This window comes from Oncorhynchus clarkii, chromosome 17, assembly GCF_045791955.1.
Source record: "Oncorhynchus clarkii lewisi isolate Uvic-CL-2024 chromosome 17, UVic_Ocla_1.0, whole genome shotgun sequence".
In the NCBI taxonomy this organism is placed as follows: domain Eukaryota; kingdom Metazoa; phylum Chordata; class Actinopteri; order Salmoniformes; family Salmonidae; genus Oncorhynchus; species Oncorhynchus clarkii.
The window spans coordinates 25465604-25486326 of record NC_092163.1 but is presented as its reverse complement, the minus strand read 5'-3'; the positions used below and the strand labels follow the sequence as shown (position 1 = coordinate 25486326).

The 20723-nt window shown below is 40.5% G+C and overlaps 1 protein-coding gene across 5 annotated transcripts in view; it reads right to left on the bottom strand.

The window, feature by feature from the left end:
* Positions 1–673: 673 nt before the first annotated feature.
* LOC139370612 (CSC1-like protein 2) overlaps positions 674–20723 on the bottom strand; it is an 87428-nt gene continuing 67378 nt past the window's right edge. For 2 of the 5 annotated variants that reach the window (XM_071110204.1, XM_071110202.1), the window contains exons 15-24: positions 19424–19577; positions 18317–18423; positions 14690–14776; positions 13729–13794; positions 13283–13445; positions 13094–13199; positions 6687–6854; positions 6169–6284; positions 5922–6008; positions 2745–3857 (exon numbers count right to left, since the gene is read on the bottom strand). In XM_071110204.1, the coding sequence (XP_070966305.1) occupies positions 3675–3857; positions 5922–6008; positions 6169–6284; positions 6687–6854; positions 13094–13199; positions 13283–13445; positions 13729–13794; positions 14690–14776; positions 18317–18423; positions 19424–19577 (1237 nt within the window). In that variant the 3' untranslated portion in view covers positions 2745–3674. Of the gene's footprint in view, positions 3858–5921; positions 6009–6147; positions 6285–6686; positions 6855–13093; positions 13200–13282; positions 13446–13728; positions 13795–14689; positions 14777–18316; positions 18424–19423; positions 19578–20723 lie in introns of all 5 variants that reach the window. The other 3 variants (XM_071110200.1, XM_071110205.1, XM_071110201.1) reach the window with 2 other exon arrangements.

Genomic DNA, 20723 nt, shown 5'->3' with positions numbered 1-20723 from the left:
AGTTTTATTGCTTCTTTAATAGGCAAAACAGTTTCCAGCTGTGCTAACATAATTGCAAAAGGGTTTTGTAATGATCAATTAGCCTTTTAAAATGATAAACTTGGATTAGCTAACAACATGCCATTGGAACACAGGAGTGATGGTTGCTGATAATGGGCCTCTGTACGCCTATGTAAATATTCCATAAAGAAATCTGCCGTTTCCAGCTACAATACTCATTTACAACATCAACACTGTCTACACAGTATTTCTGATCAATTTGATGTTATTTTAATTGACTTTTCTTTCAAAAACAAGGACATTTCTAAGTGACCCCAAACTTTTGAATGGTAGTGTATATAGAAATCTAATCATAAACTTTTAGCAAACCATTCCTGATCCCGAATCCTTCTATCAAGGCATGTTTATTTTCATAACTTAAATCCTTAGCAACAGTTATAAAATAAAAAGTCAGTTCATGATAAATAAAAAATCACAATACATGTAACAGCATCGTCACAGCTTTCAACATAATACATCATCGGTATCACATCTGGAATAGGCTGTGTCACTGAAAACAGTTCCTTTTGCGATTTACAAAAATATCTCAGCCTTTTTTCGTCACTGTAGAATAGTGTTATTGTAAAGTAACTTCATTTCCATTGAGAAATAGACTGTCCTTTAGCAAGCAAGCCTCTTAAAATATTTATTATATCAGGAAAATGTACTTCCACTGGATAGTTGTTAGTCTTGTGTTAGCGTGCATACAATCATGAACAGAGTGTTAGTGCACACCAACTTAAAAGGGAAACAGACGTTACAGAACAGAATAGACACAGAAAAGCTACAATATCTCCAGCATGTAGCTATGGTTTTTAAACAGGGACAAACCACAATACAATGGTAATTTCAGTGTGTCTACAGAGGAAACTGTGCTGCTAATAACAAGACAACCACGGTACATGTTTTTATTTTCCTACCTGATAGAATGTTACCAATAGCCACAGCTTTCATAGATTAGCTTCATCAACAGATCGAAATGCTTAAAGTTGAAAACAACTATCACAATGTAAAAAAAACAGACGTAAACATTTTTTTTATTTTTTTTTAAACAAGTACACCTGAGACTTGAACATTTCCTTAAGTCACTGCTCTAGTTCTATTTCTTTGCTGCATGTCAGGCTTGCTATTGCATGTTCCTGATGCAAATTAGTAAAACATCCTTTTTTTGTTACAACAAATCGTTTTGCACAGAGACGATTCGTCTCGTTCCAAAACATGATAATAATAGTAATACAAAAACACAGGTATACAGTGACCTCTAGCAGATCTTCACTATCAGTGCACCTCATTTGTTGGACTAGTCAGTGGAGCCACACTCTTGGGCCTGGTACATTTTTGGTCCATTTGGCCAAATCCCTATGGTGTTCACAGATCTGAAAGGACTGGCTAGGTTTATAAAGAAATACTTAGAATGCTCCACTTAAAAGTATTAGGGAGATAGAGCCATCACTACTGTATATTGACAATACTTACCCAGTGATTTAATACTTCAGGAAAGTTACATTTAATTCTGCCTAATGTACCGGTTATCCACTTTTTTTCAGTTTTGGACTGGATTATTTCAAATTCATGAAATTGTGGTAATTTAAGATATATATGAAATTATATACATAGTTGTGCGTTCATTTATTTCTACCCAGTGCCTTTTATGGAAGTATTTGATTGCGTTTTCATGTGTTTTGTGCTTGAAGTGCATTAAGAAAAGAAATTGCACACTGCCTTTGAAATGTCATCACAATTTCCCAGGGTATAACTGTGAACACCAAATGGGGAAGTTGCTGAGAAAAGAATCAGAGAGCCAATTTGCAGACAGACAGACACCTGGCTGATTGCACTTCAAATCAGAGACACACACTGCACCCAAACTGATGTGACAAAAATAAATGGAAGCATCGCTATTCATTGGTGCTGTATATCTGAACAATTACCTTCCATAGGTATGACTCCTGAAGAGCAAAAATACTACATTTTTAATCTACACTTCATTTCTATTCCTTCAGAGAAAGCATAGAAAAACAGCTAATGCATTGGGACTTGGCTTTTCCAGAGATGCATATATCGTACTTCTGACTGGAGGATTTTAAGGGTAGAGAGTACTTGAGGCAAGACCAGTTTCTTCATGTCTCCCAGCTTTTCCCTGGATCTACAACATAGGCTAAACTATTGTACTATTGTGTAAATGTTGAAGTTATCCAAGGTGAACAGAACCCAGTTAGAGTAGAAGTTGCCTATTTGAACTATGCACCGACAAGAAAATGTGCTTCCTATTTCAGGTGTATATGTTCATATGTTTAAGGTGGTAGAGGTAAAATAAAAAATAAAAAGACAAAATAAAAACTGTACAACGTCAGTGGCTGCAAGAGTCACCAAGCCATCCATGACTGACCCTTTGGAAACTGAGATGGACAGGATGGAGGGGAGCAGCAAAAACCAGGTGACTGACAGGGCATCACAGGCAGGAGGACAGTAGACAAATGCCATGACAACACAAGTCACACCAGAAACCCCACAATCCATCTGAGCGGAACCCTGGTCTGCTTGGCATGCCATGCCCACTGCCGCCTTTGGAATATCGATGACACAACAGAGGGCCGATGTGATGGCCCTGATATCCTCCAACAGTGCCCATTCAGTGACGTGAGACACATGAAGTAAAAAATAAATCAATAATAATACACAAACTTGACAGTGACTGCATCATGTTTTTATACGTCATGTTAAGATGGTGTCTCCAACCACATGGCTAGGATGTTCAGTGGCAGAGTGAATATCTTAGGGCGAACATAAGATATCAAAGAAAAAAGGGGCAAGCAAAGTCATTTTGTTCATAAGCTAATGAGAAAGAAGACCTAATGCAGGGTGCTTTGCACATTGACAAGAATGAACCAAGTTTAGTTTGAGTACGAGTCTGTAGACCCATAAAAGTTAAATGGGACCTGTGCTTGGAGCAGGATTTCATTAGAGGCTTTGTAGCCTAATTTTCATGACCTCTCCACCAGTCCTGAGCCACACTGATGGGGATTTAGTAAGGAAACATGGATGAAAAGAAACCCAAACCAGGCACAATTTTGACCCCCTCTTTCAAATAAGAGACACAAAAACAGTTGGCATACTTTGGGATATGTACAAAGTCTAGGCTATTGTATGGTTTCTTTCCAGGGACTCCATCTTTTTGGATTGGATGAAAACCAGTGTTGGACTTGTGCTCCATAGAAGCTCCATAAAAGTGTAGGACTCCAGCAGATAAATAAATAAAACAAGGGGCGTCAACACCCAGATTCATATCGCGCTGATAAGTGTTCAAAATACACAGGGGGGACTTTGAAGAATCCGCAGAGACAAGCTCCAAATTATACTTAACAAAACCATTCACAATTACACTGTGTGTGTGTGTGTGTGTGTGTGTGTGTGTGTGTGTGTGTGTGTGTGGTGATGTACCTGGCATTTTCTGGTAATGCCAATGTGCAGAGGCACAACTGAAAAAAAGGTGGGGGAGCATGGGGGAGGAATGACTGCAAATTGTTTTAGAATCCAAAGTGAAGTTGGTGGTTTGTTGTTCGTGTCTGGCATTCATCCTCTCCAAAATCCCTCTCTCACCATCTTTCGCTCTTTCCCCTTCTCAGCTGGTAGTGTTACTGGTGGACCTCGTTGGCTATGAGGCTGTCTTCACCGGACTGGAAGTCAGCTTCATTGAGACTATTCCCAGTGTTGATCATCTCCTCATCCTGTGAGGACCCCCGATCTTCCTCCCCACTGCCTGTGCAAGCATCATCCATGATTGGGTCCTGCAAAACCTGGGCAATGTACGTTGGTTGCTAAGGAGAAAAGAAACAAACATTCAATGTTATGAAGGATCCTGCACGTCACCATTAATATGTTTATAAATGGCATCGTGAGAAGTTCAAGGTGTTTGAATTTGTACTGATAATTTCAACTTCCACTTGTTTTTGAAAGAATACTCCTTAGCTTTGTATTGCTTCATACTTCATCATAACCCATACATGGTTGAGTTCCTGCCTGACTACATTGCAGATCAATGCCAGCTCTTGCAAGCCCTGGATAGGTATTTAACATATCAGTTAAACATATCATATGATATAGCAAAATGATGCCTGACTGCGTAGTCGACACAACCATTGGTTGATGCAATACAACGCCTGCGCATCTAGTCGGGCAGAAAATCGCCCATTCTATGCGAGAAATGTTCACATGTTCAACTGCCAAGAATGTGAACCAATAGTAAAATCAGCAAGACACTGCTGTTTGTTTACATTGAATATGATCAGAATGACTAGTGAACAAGCAACTTCAAATTTCTTTATTTTTCTCTTATTCTTTTTTCTCTATTACAGATATTATAATTGAAATTAAGACCTATTTAAAAGGGCTGCTGACTCCAAACCATCACTGGGACAGGGAATACACAGGGAGCAAATTGTCAAAAGTCTATAATAATGATGGATTGGATTTGTATAGCCCCTTTCAACCAACTTCGGTACTCAAAGCACTTTAGATCATAAGGGGGAAACTCACCTCATCCACCACCAATGTGTGGCACCCACCTGGGTAATGCACAGCAACCATTTTGTGCCAGAACCCTCACCACACATCAGCTAGCATGGTGGAGAGGTGAGGAGTGAAATATGCCAATTAGGGGATGATTAGTTGGCCATGATGGAATTTAGCCAGGACACCCCTACTCTTGCGTTAAGTGCTGTGGGACTTTTAACAACCACAGAGTTAGGACACCCATTTAAAGTCCCATCTGAAAGATGCAAGCCTAAGCAGTGCAATATCCCCTTCACTGCCCTGGGGTATTGGGATTTGATCTTAAGACCCGAGGTGAAGTGTCCCATACTGGCCCTCCAACACCTCTTCCAGTAACATCTAGTCTCCCATCCAATCCAGGGATCGACCAGGGCCGACCCTGCTTAGCTTCAGAAGCAAGACAGAAGTGGGATGCAGAGTGGTATGCTGCTGGTGAAAAGCTGACAGGGAGATGGTACGTAGTTGCATTGACAAGGAGACAAACATTTATATACAGCCAAGTCGGGCATCAGAACCCGACTTGTCAGAATTTCCACTATAACACAAGCAATTTAGCACTTGCAAACATAGCGTGATAGCAGGTCGAGCTGGTGATTTTCATGTCATTTAAAATTAAAGGAACATTTCATATTCATCATTTTCAGCACCTCCCCAACATCAGCATATATAATAATATATTCTATTTAGCTGACGCTTTTATCCAAAGCAACTTAGTCATGTGTGCATACATTTTACGTATGTGTGCTCTTGGGAAACGAACCCACATGAAAATGGTGTGTATCTATGTTTTGTACTCAAAAAGATAAAGAAAAGTATTTCCGATGACATGGTCCGAAAACACTTGACATGGGCCGTGTTCGGGAGCATCAAAACCGTGACGCATCATTGTGACTAACTGATCGACAAATAATATTGAGTAGTTATTTATGATGCAAGCTGATTTGTAGATCAGTCAAGCTCGACTTGCTTTCAAAGTCGGCTGCAATGTCGAAGTACTGTATAGCTTCAAAAAATATTAAAGCTATAACTTTGATCTCACAGACGGTTCGTCTCGGTGTATGAAGTTGAGTGGTTACATTTCTCCAGTCTCATCTTTTTTTCACTTTCCAGAACAATGGCGGGTGGCTGTTTTGTTGTTTTTTGAATCCCAGATTTGGACCAAAGTCAGATTGTTTGTCAAGGGAGCAAACAAACACACATCGTTGGAACACTGGACAAAATTACGCATTGCGATAACGTTGGGCCAATCTCACTGTGCCATCTGGACAGTTCCATTCTAGTCTCCCACAATTCAACAGCTTGGAATACTAAAAAAAAATGTATCTGCTTACCTGAGACTTATTAGAAGGAGAGGAGAAGGTGCGGAGTGGAGGGCGGCCATTTTCAACCACGTCTACATCTGTTTCCTTGGTGTCAATCTGTTTAAGGCCAGAGGAGGGAAGAAAAGGGGGAAAGAAGGGGAAAGAGCTGTCAGAGATTCTCCTCTATGGTACTACTTGGCCTAAGTCTGCTACCTGAATTGAAGGACTGGACACTTGGCGTGTTGGTGACCCGTACCTTGAGCACAGTGACCCGTACCTTGTAGTTGTGAGCGCTGAGGTACTTGAAGTGGCCGAAGCAGACGTGCGACAGGCATACCACAATGGTGATGATTAGGACCACCAAAGTGAACATGGACGTGGGGGTTACAAAGCCTGGGTTTTAAAAAAGTGCAAAGAGATGGTAATTTACTTTAATTTACTGTAATTTAATTTATGTTTGACTTCAGGACTCACCCTCTGAAAAAGGTGGTAAGTGTAAGGTACTAACACATTACTAACACTAACACTACTAAAACATTATCTCACATTGTACATAGACTTATTTTTCTATTGTATTATTGACTGTATGTTTGTTTTACTCCATGTGTAACTCTGTGTTGTTGTATGTGTCGAACTGCTTTGATTTATCTTGGCCAGGTCACAATTGTAAATGAGAACTTGTTCTCAACTTGCCTACCTGGTTAAATAAAGGTGAAATAAAATGAATAAATACACATTTAAACAATCCAAATTACCACTAATTCAGGGAAGAAAAAGATCCCCCCAGCCCCTTACCTGTGCGCATGGTGGAAAAGAATAGCAGCCAAAAAAGACAGAGGATGGGAGCTGCCACCACCTGATTGACAGCACCTGAGTGGATTTTCTTGTCCAGTTTCGAGGGAAGGTAAGCGTAATACATGTTGTATCTATCCACCAGGTGCTTCAGCAGCATGTACATCAGACCTAGAAAGAGGGAGAACATGTTTTGTTTGAGAACTGTTGTTTAAACGGTATAACTACTGAACATACACCTCCCCTCACCCATTTTAAGTATTTGCTGGAGACAACTGACATCAAATCAAATTGTATGTCACATGCGCCGAAAACAACATGTCACCTTACAGTGAAATGCTTACTTACTACAAGCCCTTAAAAAACAATGCCGTATTAAGAAAATACCTAATAAAAAAAGTAAGAGATAAGAAAAACAAATAATTAAATAGCAGCAGTAAATGACAATAGCGGGGCTATATACAGGGGGTTCCGGTTCAGAGTCTGTGTCAATGTCAATGTGCGGGGGCACCGGTTTCGAGGTAATTATGTACATGAAAGTAGGGTTATTAAAATGGCTATGCATGGAGTCTGACAATTTTTAGGGCCTTCCTCTGACACCGCCTGGTATAGAGGTACTGGACGGCAGGAAGCTTGGCCCCGGTGATGTACTGGGCCGTACGCACTACCCTCTGTAGTGCCTTGTGCTCGGAAGCCTAGCAATTGCCATACCAGGCAGTGATGTGACCCTTCAGGATGCTCTCGATGTGCAGCTGTAAAACCGTTTGAGGATCTGAGGACCCATGCCAAAGCTGATAACTCTGTGCTTGCTCTTTGGGGATTACACCTGGGTTGCTACAGTTAAAATTCCTGAGTTGAGGGGGTTACACATATTTACTAAATTAACAAATGTGTGTTCACTTTTGTCCAAAAAGCAAATGTTCCCATTCTTACTAAAGTAGACAAGGGTATAATACAACCCATATTGAAAACTAATTTATAAATAATATACAGTATGTACATATGCGGGGAAATTTTAAATATATTTATAAATACAGTAAGTCAAAATTTTGGACACACCTACTCATTCCAGTGTTTTTCTTTATTTTTTACCATTTTCTACATTGTAGAATAACAGTGAGGACATCAAATGAAATAACACATATGGAATTTTGTAGTAACCAAAAAGGCCTGAAGAATCTAAAATATATCTTGAATTGTTTAAAGTAGCAACCCTTTGCATTGATGACAGCTTTGAACACTCTTGGCATTCCCTCAACCAGTTTCATGAGGTAGTCACCTGGAATGCATTTCAATTAAAGGTGTGCGTTGTTAATAAAAGTTAATTTGTTGAATTTCTTTCCTTCTTAATGTGTTTGAGCCAAACAGTTGTGTTGTGACAAGGTAGGGTTGGTATACAGAAGATAGCCTTATTTGGAAAATGACCAAATCCATATTATGGCAAGAACAGCTCAAATAAGCAGAGAAATGACAGTTGTGTTGTCTTTGGCTATGCTGGATTAAGTGATATGACATGACATTCTATAAAGATGACAGATCCGCACACTCTTGGCATTCTCTCAACCAGCATCATGAAGAATCCTTTTCCAACAGTCTTGAAGGAGTTCCCACATATGCTGAGCATTTGTCTGATTTTCCTACACGCTGTGGTCCAACTCATCCCAAACCATCTCAATTGGGTTGAGGTTGGGTGATTGTGGAGGCCAGGTCATCTGATACAGCATTATCACGCTCCTTGGTCAAATAGCCTTTACACAGCCTGGAGGTGTTTTAGGTCATTGTCCTGTTGAAAAACAAATGATAGTGGGACTAAGCCCAAACCAGATGGGATGACATATTGCTGCAGAATGCTGTGTTAGCCATGCTGGTTAACGGTGCCTTGAATTCTAAATAAATCACTGACAGTGTCATCAGCAAAGCACCCCCACACCATTACACCTCCTCCTCCATGCTTCACGGTGGGAACCAGACATGTGGAAGTCATCTGTTCATCTACTCTGCATCTCAAAGACACTGTGGTTGGAACCAAAAATCTCAAATTTAGAATCATCAGACCAAAGGACAGATTTTCACCGGTCTAATGTCCATTGCTCGTGTTTCTTGGCCCAAGTAAATCTCTTCTTTTTGGTGTCCTTTAGTAGTGATTTCTTTAAAGCAATTCAACCATGCAGGCCTGATTCTCGCAGTCTCCTCTTAACAGTTGATGTTGAGATGTGTCTGTTACTTGAACTCTGTGAAGCATTTCTTTGGGCAGAAATCTGAGACTAGTAACTAATGAACTTATACTCTGCAGCAGAGCTCTAACTCTGGGTATTCCTTTCCTGTGACGGTCCTCATGAGAGTTTCATCATAGCGCTTGACGGTTTTTGCGACTGCACTTGAAGAAACTTTGAAAGTTCTTGAAAATGTTCCACATTGACTGACCTTCATGTCTTAAACTAATGATGGACTGTCGCTTCTCTTTGCTTATTTGAGCTGTTCTTGCCATTATATGGACTTGGTCTTTTACCAAATAGGCTAAAGTCTTCTGTATACCACCCCTACCTTGTCACAACACAAGCGATTGGCTCAAACGCATTACATTCTGTTGTTTGGTGCTTTCCCAGGTAAGGGGGCAGTAGCTCTTCAGCTGCATCAGAATCACAACTGTCAGTGTCCATGCTAGCTGGGCAAACAACAAATGTAGAATTACTGATGCTAGCTTTGGATGTGCTCATGAAGCAGAACAACTTGTGTTGTTGACAGGTAGTGTAGTACTGCTGGTATGTCCCGCACATTGAATATAGTTGCGGAGAGTTGGTACGTGGTGAGCTGGTATGTCTATGTATGGCTTACTTTTTTTTTTTTTTTACCATTTATCCATTTTCGAGCAAACAGAATGAGCAGCAGGTATGTTTGGCTAATTCCTACGAGAGAGTAGCGGTTAATGTGATTTGAATGTTAATTATTTTACTAGGCGACCTGTATATGACATTGTGTTGTTATTTGCTGAACACTAGATGGTTTAATATTATTTTTTGGTGAAAGAGGCTACTCAGGCAAGAAAAAAACCTCACCCAAATGTATAGCCCCATTGGAAAATATAAATGGACTTTGAAAATGTGAGGAAAAAAAGGGTTTATTTTGACGCGCCCCCGATGGCATTGCGCGTACCCCAGTTTGGGAATACCTGGTGTACATGAAAGGGAGGAGACAGGTAAAAAAAAATAAAAAACTGTCAAAATGTATGTTTGCCATTCAGAGGGGTATGGTAGTAGGTGCCAGGTGCACTGGCTTTTCACGCTCAATGGTTTCCTGTGTGTATCAAGAATGGTCCACCACCCAAAGGACATCGAGCCAACTTGACACAACTGTGGGAAGCATTGGCGTCAACATGGGCCAGCATTCCTATGGAATGCTTGACACCTTGTAGAGTCCATGCCCCGGAGAATTTAAGCTGTTCCTAATGTTTTGTCGACTCAGTGTATATTACATTTGTGTATATGAAATTAATGTCAATATATTAGGATTCAGAATAGATAAATGATACAAGACAGATGATCGTGAGTGAATAGATGTAAAATTCTGGGAGCATCAAATACAAAAATATCAAAACAAATTATAATCTTGGAGGACATCAAATGCTGACAAAGCAGGAGTAATACAGCACAATCACGGTCCAAATTTGATATGTGGAAACGCAACTGTATTATTGTGTCACCTCCTGGGACAAAATCAAACCAGACAACACCACATTTCTCCTAAATTAGCAGTGACCTGGCAGGGCAACACTGCGAGAAGGTTATCTTCTGAACAGGCAATGTGATTGGGTGCCTTTGCTGGCGCCATTCTAGCCACCTCTCCCTTCCTGTTGCTCCTCTGCAACTCATGACCCGACTATGAGTATTTCAGTACTACCAATCAGACAGTAGGAGGAGACATTTTACCAGAGGAGAAGCAGACTTAAGGTGTCCACATCCAAACCAACACAATGTCAAATACTGTATGTTTGAATATACGAAGCAAATACGAATGGGTCAAAATGTAATTGAAATATGCTTAATATTACATTGAAAAGCAGTTTTACTACACATATTACTTATGTATGAATTTATATTTAACAAAAAACAATTATTTTCACTATGGACACTCCCATCTTCGCTGGTGTTGGCCTGTCTTTCCAAGTGCAGTGCCTTCAGAAAGTATTCACACCCCTTGACTTTTTCCACATCTTGTTGTGTTACAGCCTGAATATAAAAAGTATTGCTATTTTTTGTCACTGGTCATACCATAAATCATTTAGCTATTCGATTTAGAATTTTATGACCCCTTAAAGTATATAACAAAAATATATAACAATTATTTGATAAAATATGGAATTTGGCCTTTATTACTATAGCCCATAGAAATGCATTGAATATCACATTCATAAATGGCAAAAAAGACAGTCAAATCAATCATAAGAAATAAGGTTTTGAAGTGTCTGTCCTTTATCTAGGAGATCAAGACAGCTCAGGATTGACACATATTTCACTTTTTTGGGGTAGGCACAAAAGTACTACAAAACTACTTATACCTTCAGACCCATGACACTTGTGGGGGTTGTGAAAATCTCCCCTTTTTACAGTGGGGTCACATTAGTTTGTTGTGTTACAGCCAGTATATAAAATGTATAAAACTTACATTTTGTGTCACTGGCCTACACACAATACCCCATAATATCAAAGTGGAATTATGTTTTTAGAAATTTTTACAAAAAAAAATGAAAAGCTGAAATGTCCTGAGTCAATAAGTATTCAACCACTTTGGCAAGCCTAAATACATTCTGGAATAAATATTTGCTTAACAAGTCACATAATAAATTCCATGGACTGTGTGCAATAATAGTGCTGAACATCATTTTTTATGACTATGTAATGTCCATAGTCAAGCAGTGAATTCCAAGCAAAATTCAACCACAAAGATCATGGAGGTTTTCCAATGCCTCGCAAAGAAGAGCACCTATTGGTAGATGGGTAAAAAAAACAGACATTTAATATACCTTTGAGCATGGTAAAGTTATTAATTACACTTTGGATGGTGTATCAATATACCCAGTCACTTCAGGTGTCCTTCCAAACTCAGTTGCCGGAGAGGAAGAAAACCGCTCAGAGATTTCCCCGGGAGGCTAACGGTGACTTTAAAACAGTTACTGAGTTTAATGGCTGTGATAGGAGAAGACTACAGTGTAGTTACTACAGTGTACAGTGTAGTTACTCCACAAAACTAACCTAATTGACAGAGTGAAAAGAAGGAAGCAATTCACTTTTTGCCCTGAATACAAAGTGTTATGTTTGGGGCAAATCCCATACATTACCGAGTTCCAATCTCCATATTTACAAGCATAGTGGTGGCAGCGTCATGTTATGTGTATGCTTGTAATCATTAAGGACTGGAGTTTAAGATAAAAAAGAAACGGGATGGAGCTCAGCACAGGGAAAATCTTAAAGGAAAAGCTGGTTCAGTCTGCTTTCCACCAGACAGTAGGAGATGAATTAACTTTCAGCAGGACAATAACCTAAAACACAAGGCCAAATCTACACTGGAGTTGTTTGCCAAAACGACAGTGAATGTTCCTGAGTGGCTGTGTTACAGTTTTGACTTAAATCTATTTGAAAATCTATGGCAATACCTGAAAGCGATAATATCTAACAACATATACCCAATACACACAAATCTAAGTAGGAAAGAATTAACTATATACGGACGAGCGATGTCAGAGCGGAACTGACTACAACCAATTTGACAGAGCTTGAAGAATTTTGAAAAGAATAAATGGGCAAATGTTGCACAATCCAGGTGTTGAAAACTCTTAGAGACTTACCCAGAAAGACTCACAGCTGTATTCGCTGCCAAAGGTGCTTCTACAAACTACTGACTCAGGGGTGGGAATACTTATGTAAATTAGATATTTATCTATTTAATTTTCCATACATTTGCAAAAATGTTTAAAAACATGTTTTCACTTTGTCATCATGGTGTATTACGTGTAGATGGGTGAGAAAACACATATGTACTTAAACCATTTGAATTCAGGCTGTAACAACAAAATGTGGAATAAGTCAAGGGTTATGAATAAGGGTATGTCTTAGTAAAGATGCATTGTATATTGTACCTATACAGTGCTTTAACATAGAGATGCACAGTAGTAATGTATTAATACTGTATGTACACACCAGGAGTGGGTCAGCCTGTTCTAGGCATAACGCAGAGTTTAGTTTTCCCTAATTTCCTTGGTGATTCATTCTGACGCATACAAAGAACTGCCAATAGGTGACCCAAGAGAGGGGAGAGTAGTCCTCTCTCTCCCCAGTCTCTCTTCCCCTACTCAATCTCTCCCCACTCTCTCCCTCTTACCCCTTTCCTCTCTGGGGAGAGGCGGGCTGACTCACCAAAGGGGACGATGATTGGACAGGTGATGCTGTATGTCATAACTACAGTGAAGACGGACATCATCCAGGCGTAGGCCGCTCCAAACTGGAATTCAAACGCTTGATGCTGTAGACACGAAAACATTCAGCATTGAAAAGTCAATTGAACTTGAGCACGGCAGTGGCAATATATTCCTTAAGGACTCCTACCCTCTTTACGTTGCGCCTCTCTGCAGAGGAACGGGCCAGGGACAGTCGGATCATATACATGAGCAAGCCTGGAATCCGCAGCAGGTCCATGGCGTTACCGATAAACGCTGAGGCGATGACATAGTTGACAAAGAAGGCTCCGTTGTCAGGGAGGAAGACACACCTTATACAGGGGGAGGCACCACCAGTGTGATTAGATAGCATTTACCATAGTACTGTAAATACATTTCACTGGTATTTACGAGTAATGGCCTGACAAATCACACAGTAACTATGCTTTGGTTTCATTGAGAGAAACGCTGTTATGTACCAGGTAATTAGCAATTGTGTTGAAAGTACAGTACCAGGACGTCCTACATATTTTCCCCATAATACCAGGCAAATACCAGCTGTAACAGCAATGGATCTTAACTATATTCCTCTTCTATAAAAATAGAAATACTTACTCAAATCTGACAGTGGCGTCAGCAAGGAATTTCTTATCAAACAGCCAGCGGAAGAAGACATCCAAACTGTATTAAAAGCAACAATAACAAAAATGAAATCAAATTAGCTTTCCTGGGCAGGTCATAATTTGGTTGATATCTGTAGGCAGATATTGGTTGATTATTCATGTGCCATTTATTTGATAAACTAATTTGGCAAAAACAGAGCAAAACCAATCTCTACAAGGCATTTGGGCCAGGGTGGACTTGCACAGCCAGGCACTGTAACTTCCTACCTAGGGCCAAGGGAAACTACTGTACTTCACCTGCTGATTTCTACGGCTAAACCTCAATCTCTTTCCAGGTGCCAGGCATAAGATATGCCCCTACATTTACGATTTCATGTAGTTATATTTCAAAAAGTCTTCTATGAAGGCAAAAGAAATATAGCAACAGCTTAGGTTTTTGGGGTTATTAATGACATTGTCCAGGACTTTTGCAAACTTTTTAGCCAGTAGTTCTGAAAGTAGCGCTCATGAGCCATAAATGGATCCCCGAAAATGGCGTACTATGTCACATAAGTGCAGATATGTGCACCATGTCATTGCGCTCTCACTCAAATGGCGAGAGGCTGAAACTCATTGGCAAAAGTCTAATTGCTAGGGGACCCACGTGGGGGAACATTTTGGGAAAATGGCGCAGCACAGTTTCCAGAAGAACAGTCGCTTTCATACTGGGGATTTCGTGGCTAATTGAGGGAAGACAGTAATTCTGCTCATCGATTATGCATAAACTACACATTGACACATCCAAAGTGGTAGGTTTAAAAAATAATTAGTAGATGCCCAAGTTCTAGAGCATGTCTTTAAGGGATTTCATAAGGGATATTAGTTAAAAAAGTACAGGGCATATTACCTTAGTTGAAATAACCAACGACCTGCATGAAATGTTTTGCGACTTTAAAACACAGTTTAACAGGTACCTGCTAAGACCCAGTGAAGGCAGCAAGAGGACCATGAAGATGAGGAAGGTGTAGCACTTGTGCATGGTGGTCCGGTTCTCCCCCGACCTGCCCATTAAAAAAAAGAGAAAAAGGCCAATGTCACTGATGGAGCATTAAATCACTTACATGATGATAATGGTCTATTTCATTTAGTTTCACGTATACTATGGCAGTTAAAAGCTGAATTACAGTAACATATACAAGAAACACATTGAAATTAATAAGATGATACAACCAATTTCAAATCAAAATGTCAGGGAGTTGAGGCAAGAAGGAAGGTCGAATGGTCTGAGCAGTGGAGGGAGCATCTTAATCACAGTCACAGCCAGGGAGCTCAGTGGTTTTACCAAAAGTCAGAGACGGGTCCGCAGCCATCAGCACACCTCGCTGTCGCCGACGTCTTCAGCCTCTCCTTGTGGACTCTGTAGGTAGCTACTCCTCTTCACTACTAATTTGTAGCACCCACTTGGGTGATGCCGCGAGCGCCAGACAGCCATCGGTAATCAGAGTAGCTGTCCTCATCTCTACAATTATACTAATTTAAGTGTGTGTGATCTTTAGAAAACCCCAAATCAAGTGGAAATAACATAGGTCAACTGTAAGAAACCCCTCCCATAAATGTTGGTGATTCCCCATTGTCAACATCACATCTGCACAAAGAGCTGTTGGAATTAAAGATCTCTCAGAACATAACTTTAATGGCCACATGTACTCTTAAAGGTCCAATGTAGTTGTTTTTATCTCAATACAAAATCATTTCTGGGTAACAGTTAAGTAACTTACTGTGATTGTTTAAAATAAAATGATCAAAAAGAAACAAAAATAGCTTCTCTGCGGTCACAGATTTTTGAGCAATCATTACAAGATGAGGGGAAAGCAGCACAAGTATTTTGATCAACTATTTTGAACTGGAATAAATGCTGCACTATTATCAATTACCAACACAATTCCAGTCAAAATAGAATGTTGTAAGACATACTGAAGCCTACCATTACTATATCCAACCCAACTGTTTGTTGCCACTATCAATCCCAGTGGTTTTCAAACTTTTTGACCCGCGACCCCCAAAAAGGAGTGGTGCAACCCCCCACGCACACACATGCATGCACACGTAAACATGCATCCACAATCGCGCCACAAGTGTAGCCTGTCATTACAGCCATAAACAGTGACGCATAAACTGCTCTTTACACCTGCATGGATCGGAAGGTCATTCATTTTTGTAGCCAATATCAACAAGGGATATATCATGTCACTACTCTGGAGTCAACGCAGTTGGCTTGTGGTTAGTGTCTGACCTGAGAGTGGAAGGTTGTGAGTTCAATCCCTGGCTGAGTTAAACAAGAGGGTAAAAAAGGGACCTGATGCATCTCTGCTTGGCACTCAGCATTAAGATGCTGTAGATTGGGGGTAAGCGTCCTGTCCAGACTCGCGCTACAGAAACAGGAGTTCGGCTCTTACCCTATGAGCCGCTACGGCTCGCATAAGCTTGTGCAAGGCTACATCTGCATTGTTTGGGGTTTTAGGCTGGGTTTCTGTATAGCACTTTGTGACATCGGCTGATGTAAAAAGGGCTTTATAAATAAATTTGATTGACTGATTACTTACTCTGGAGTCCAGACAGAGCAAGCTAAATGATATGGCCTACTGGAGGTCATTTGCAGGGCTCTGGCAGTGCTCCTCCTGCTCCTCCTTGCACAAAGGCGGAGGTAGCGATGCTGCTGCTGGGTTGTTGCCCTCCTATGGCCTCCTCCACGTCTCCTGATGTACTGGCCTGTCTCCTGGTAGCGCCTCCATGCTCTGGACACTACGCTGACAGACACAGCAAACCTTCTTGCCACAGCTCGCATTGATGTGCCATCCTGGATGAGCTGCACTACCTGAGCCACTTGTGTGGGTTGTAGAATCCGTCTCATGCTACCACTAGAGTGAAAGCACCGCCAACATTCAAAAGTGACCAAAACATCAGCCAGGAAGCATAGGAACTGAGAAGTGGTCTGTGGTCACCACCTGCAGAACCACTCCTTTATTGGGGGTGTCTTGCTAATTGCCTATAATTTCCACCTGTTGTCTATTCCATTTGCACAACAGCTTGTGACATTTATTGTCAATCAGTGTTGCTTCCTAAGTGGACAGTTTTATTTCACAGAAGTGTGATTGACTTGGAGTTACATTGTGTTGTTTAAGTGTTCCCTTTATTTTTTTGAGCAGTGTATGTGAAATTCTTCAAATAGCCACCCTTTGCCTTGACAGCTTTGCACACTCTTGGCATTCTCTCAACCAGCTTCACCTGGAATGCATTTCCAACAGTCTTGAAGGAGTTCCCACATATGCTGAGCACTTGTTGGCTGTTTTGTCTTCAGTCTGAGGTCCGACTCATCCCAAACCATCTCAATTTGGTTGAGGTCGAGGGATTGTGGAGGCCAGGTCATCTGATACAGCACTCCACCACTCTCCTTGTTGGTAAAATAGCCCTTACACAGCCTGGAGGCGTGTTGGTTCAGTGTTCTGTTGAAAAACAAATGATAGTCCCACTAAGCGCAAACCAGATGGGATGGCGTATCACTGCAGAATGCTGTGGTAGCCATGCTGGTTAAGTGTGCCTTGAATTCTAAATAAATCACAGACAGTGTCACCATAACACCTCCTCCTCCATGCTTTACAGTGGGAAATACATTGGTTCACCCACACCGCGTCTCACAAAGACACCGCAGTTGGAAACCAAAAATCTCCAATTTGGACTCCAGACCAAAGAACACATTTCCACCAGTCTAATGTCCATTGCTCGTGTTTCTTGGCGAAGCAAGTCTCTTCTTCTCATTGGTGTCCTTTAGTAGTGGTTTCTTTGCAGCAATTTGAGCATGAAGGCCTGATTCACACAGTCTCCTCTGAACAGTTGATATTGAGATGTGTCTGTTACTTGAACTCTGTGAAGCATTTATTTGGGCTGCAATCTGAGGTGCAGTCAACTCTAATGAACTTAGCCTATGCAGCAGAGGTAACTCTGGGTCTTCCTGTCATGTGGCAGTCATCACAGCCAGTTTCATCATAGCACTTGATGGCTTTTACGACTGTACTTTAAGAAACTTGAAAAGTTCTTGACATTTTCTGGATTGACTGACCATGTCTTAAAGTAATGATGGATTGTCGTTTCTCTTTGCTCATTTGAGCTGTTCTTGCCATTATATGGACTTGGTATTTTACCAAATAGGGCTATCTTCTGTATTCCCCCCTTACCTTGTCACAACACAATCGATTGGCTTAAACGCATTGAGAATTAAAGAAATTCCACAAGTTAACTTTTAACAAGGAACACCTGTTAATTTAAATGCATTCCAGGTGACTACCTCATGAAGCTGTTTGAGAGACTGCCAAGAATGTGCAAAGCTGTCGTCAAGGCAATGGGTGGCTATTTGAAGGATCTCAAATATAAAACTCTTTTTTGGTTACTACATGATTCCACATGTGTTATTTCATTGTTTTGATGTCTTCACTATTATTCTACAATGTAGAAAATAGTAAAAAAATTAACAAAAACCCTTGAATGAGTAGGTGTTCTAAAACTTTTGACCGGTAGTGTAGTTAGGATAGGAAAGTGAACAGTACCTTGTCCAGTGTTTCTCGAAAAAAGCAGAGTAGTAGACAATGGTGGGCAGCAGGGCAGAGAAAGCCCACAGGAGCAAAGTAGGGAAGAACTGGGTGATGATGGGGTTCTGGAGAAAAATTACAGGGGAACAGAAGACAGACATTTCCTTAAGTGTCAACAAAGCCTTGCTCCGCAAAGGCCCTCAGATTCAGCTCTGTACCAAAAAGCATTCGATTCTGGTCCAACTGCAATCTATAACGCCATGCTAAGAACAATGACTGAATTCTCACTGACCAAAGTACTAAGGCAGGGCAGGGTATGACTATTAAATTACGTCAGAAGCTTTGCTGGTTTTGATTTTTACCCTCTAATCAAGGACTGAATCAGACCTGGGAAAGTAGGGTTGTGTTCATTAAAGGAATTAAATTAAATGGAAAGGGACTACCAAGAATTCACCAATAACAATAGTCATTTTCCATTTTCCTCTGCAAAAACATTTAAAATGTTATTTTGTGGTCTACCCTAATAGTGTTTATTCAAACCTCTCCTCGGGGATCCCCAGACTTTTCAAAATCTTTGTGTAATCCTGAACTAGCTCTCACCTAAATGACATAGTCAAAGGCTTGATGATTATTGACAAGTTGAATCAGGTTTGCAAGCTCTGGAATATATCAAATACATGGAACGGCTGGGGGTTTAAGAACCACTGCCCTAATAAACACAACCCAGATTAACTCTGGTCAATCAATGACATTCAATTAACAAACAAGTAGAAAAGAAAGTGATATGGCTTTCTAGGGCTGGAATAAATTGCCCTGTACAAGGGCGTACTAGCAAATTCACAGTGCATAATTTTCTTTCATTATGTCAACGTATAATCAATTTGAGATGTTTCAGTTGACAAAGCCTTAAAAAAAAACTACATATTTTAAAGGTATTTTCAGATTGAACATATAGTGGGAGAACAACAACATTGGGGAAAGGTTGTATCAAAGGGCAGAAGGCTGGATTCGAACCCATGCCGATACTGAGGACCTGTGTAGCAGAGGCTGCTAGACCAGCCAGGCCACGACAAAACCTTTGATATGTAGTGAAATACATTGGGGGGATATCGAAGATGTCCTTACATTGAGATACTCCACAGGCTTGGTGACATTAAACTTGTCCATCGTGGAGATAATGATGGCGGGGGTGGTGAGAAAGAAGAGCAGGAGGAAAAGGATGCAGTTGATGATGAAGCAGCGAATCCACCAGGAAACCCCCCCCAACGATAAGTGCTCCCTGTCAGAGAGAAGTTGATATACACAGAGATAATTTGTAAATCATCCAACATTTAAACAAGTCATCCCAATATGAACATTAAAGTGTTACCTTCATATCAGACTTAATACAATACCTTCTGGTCAGGTAATATAAATATAAAAGAAAAATAGAACACTAGTTTTGGTGTTCATCACTTAAAAGATGTCAATACAATCATAAGATTTGTTGATATCAAATCTACGGATATCACATTTATCGACCAAAATTCACACCTGTGTGCACACGTACATACTATTATTCTGTTTTATGGGCCCTGACCAATTGTGCTATTATTATTATTATAAGATTTTTTTTGCTGATCTTAACTTTTTGGTAGATGATGTTACCGCCATCGTTTCCTATGACCGAAAGAGCTTCTGGATATCAGAACAACGATCCTCGATTTGGAGGAGGATTTCTACTTCAATGAGTCGCTGACGAAGGACCAAACCCCAGACATTCGAAAAAGGAAGAGGCCGCGTTAGAGACTGGCATGTGGGATACGTGACGACGAGTGGATAAACCACCTCTACTCTCGGTTCTATTGGCGAATGTGCAATCACTGGAGAAAAAAACTGGACAAGCTACGTTCGAGACGATCATATCAACATGATCTGAAGAAACCTAATATCCTATGTTTCTCTGAGTCGTGAATATTTTTTTCTATATAATCGGCAGGACATAACTGCAGCGTTGGGCATTTTCAAGGAGGGTGGTGTGCGTCTCTTTGTTAACAGCTGATGCGCAATCTATATTATTAAGGAAGTTGAGGTTTTGCTCGCCTGAATGAGTATACCTCATGATAAGCTGTAGACCAGGTATTCCCAAACTGGGGAACGTCAAATAAAAACGTCAAATAAAAGAGATTTAAATAATTAAAAATACATAATACACACACAAAAATTAGGCATTTTTTTCCCTTTTTCTTCCGTCACATTTTCAAACAGTCCATTTATATTTTCCAACGGGGAAATACTTTTGAGTGAGGTGTTTTTCCCCCTCGCCTGAGAAGCCTCGTTTCACTGCCAAAAATAAAAATAAACCATCTAGTGTTCAGCGAAATAACAACACAATGTCAAATACAGGTAGCCAAGTCAAATAATGAACATCCAATCACATTAACCG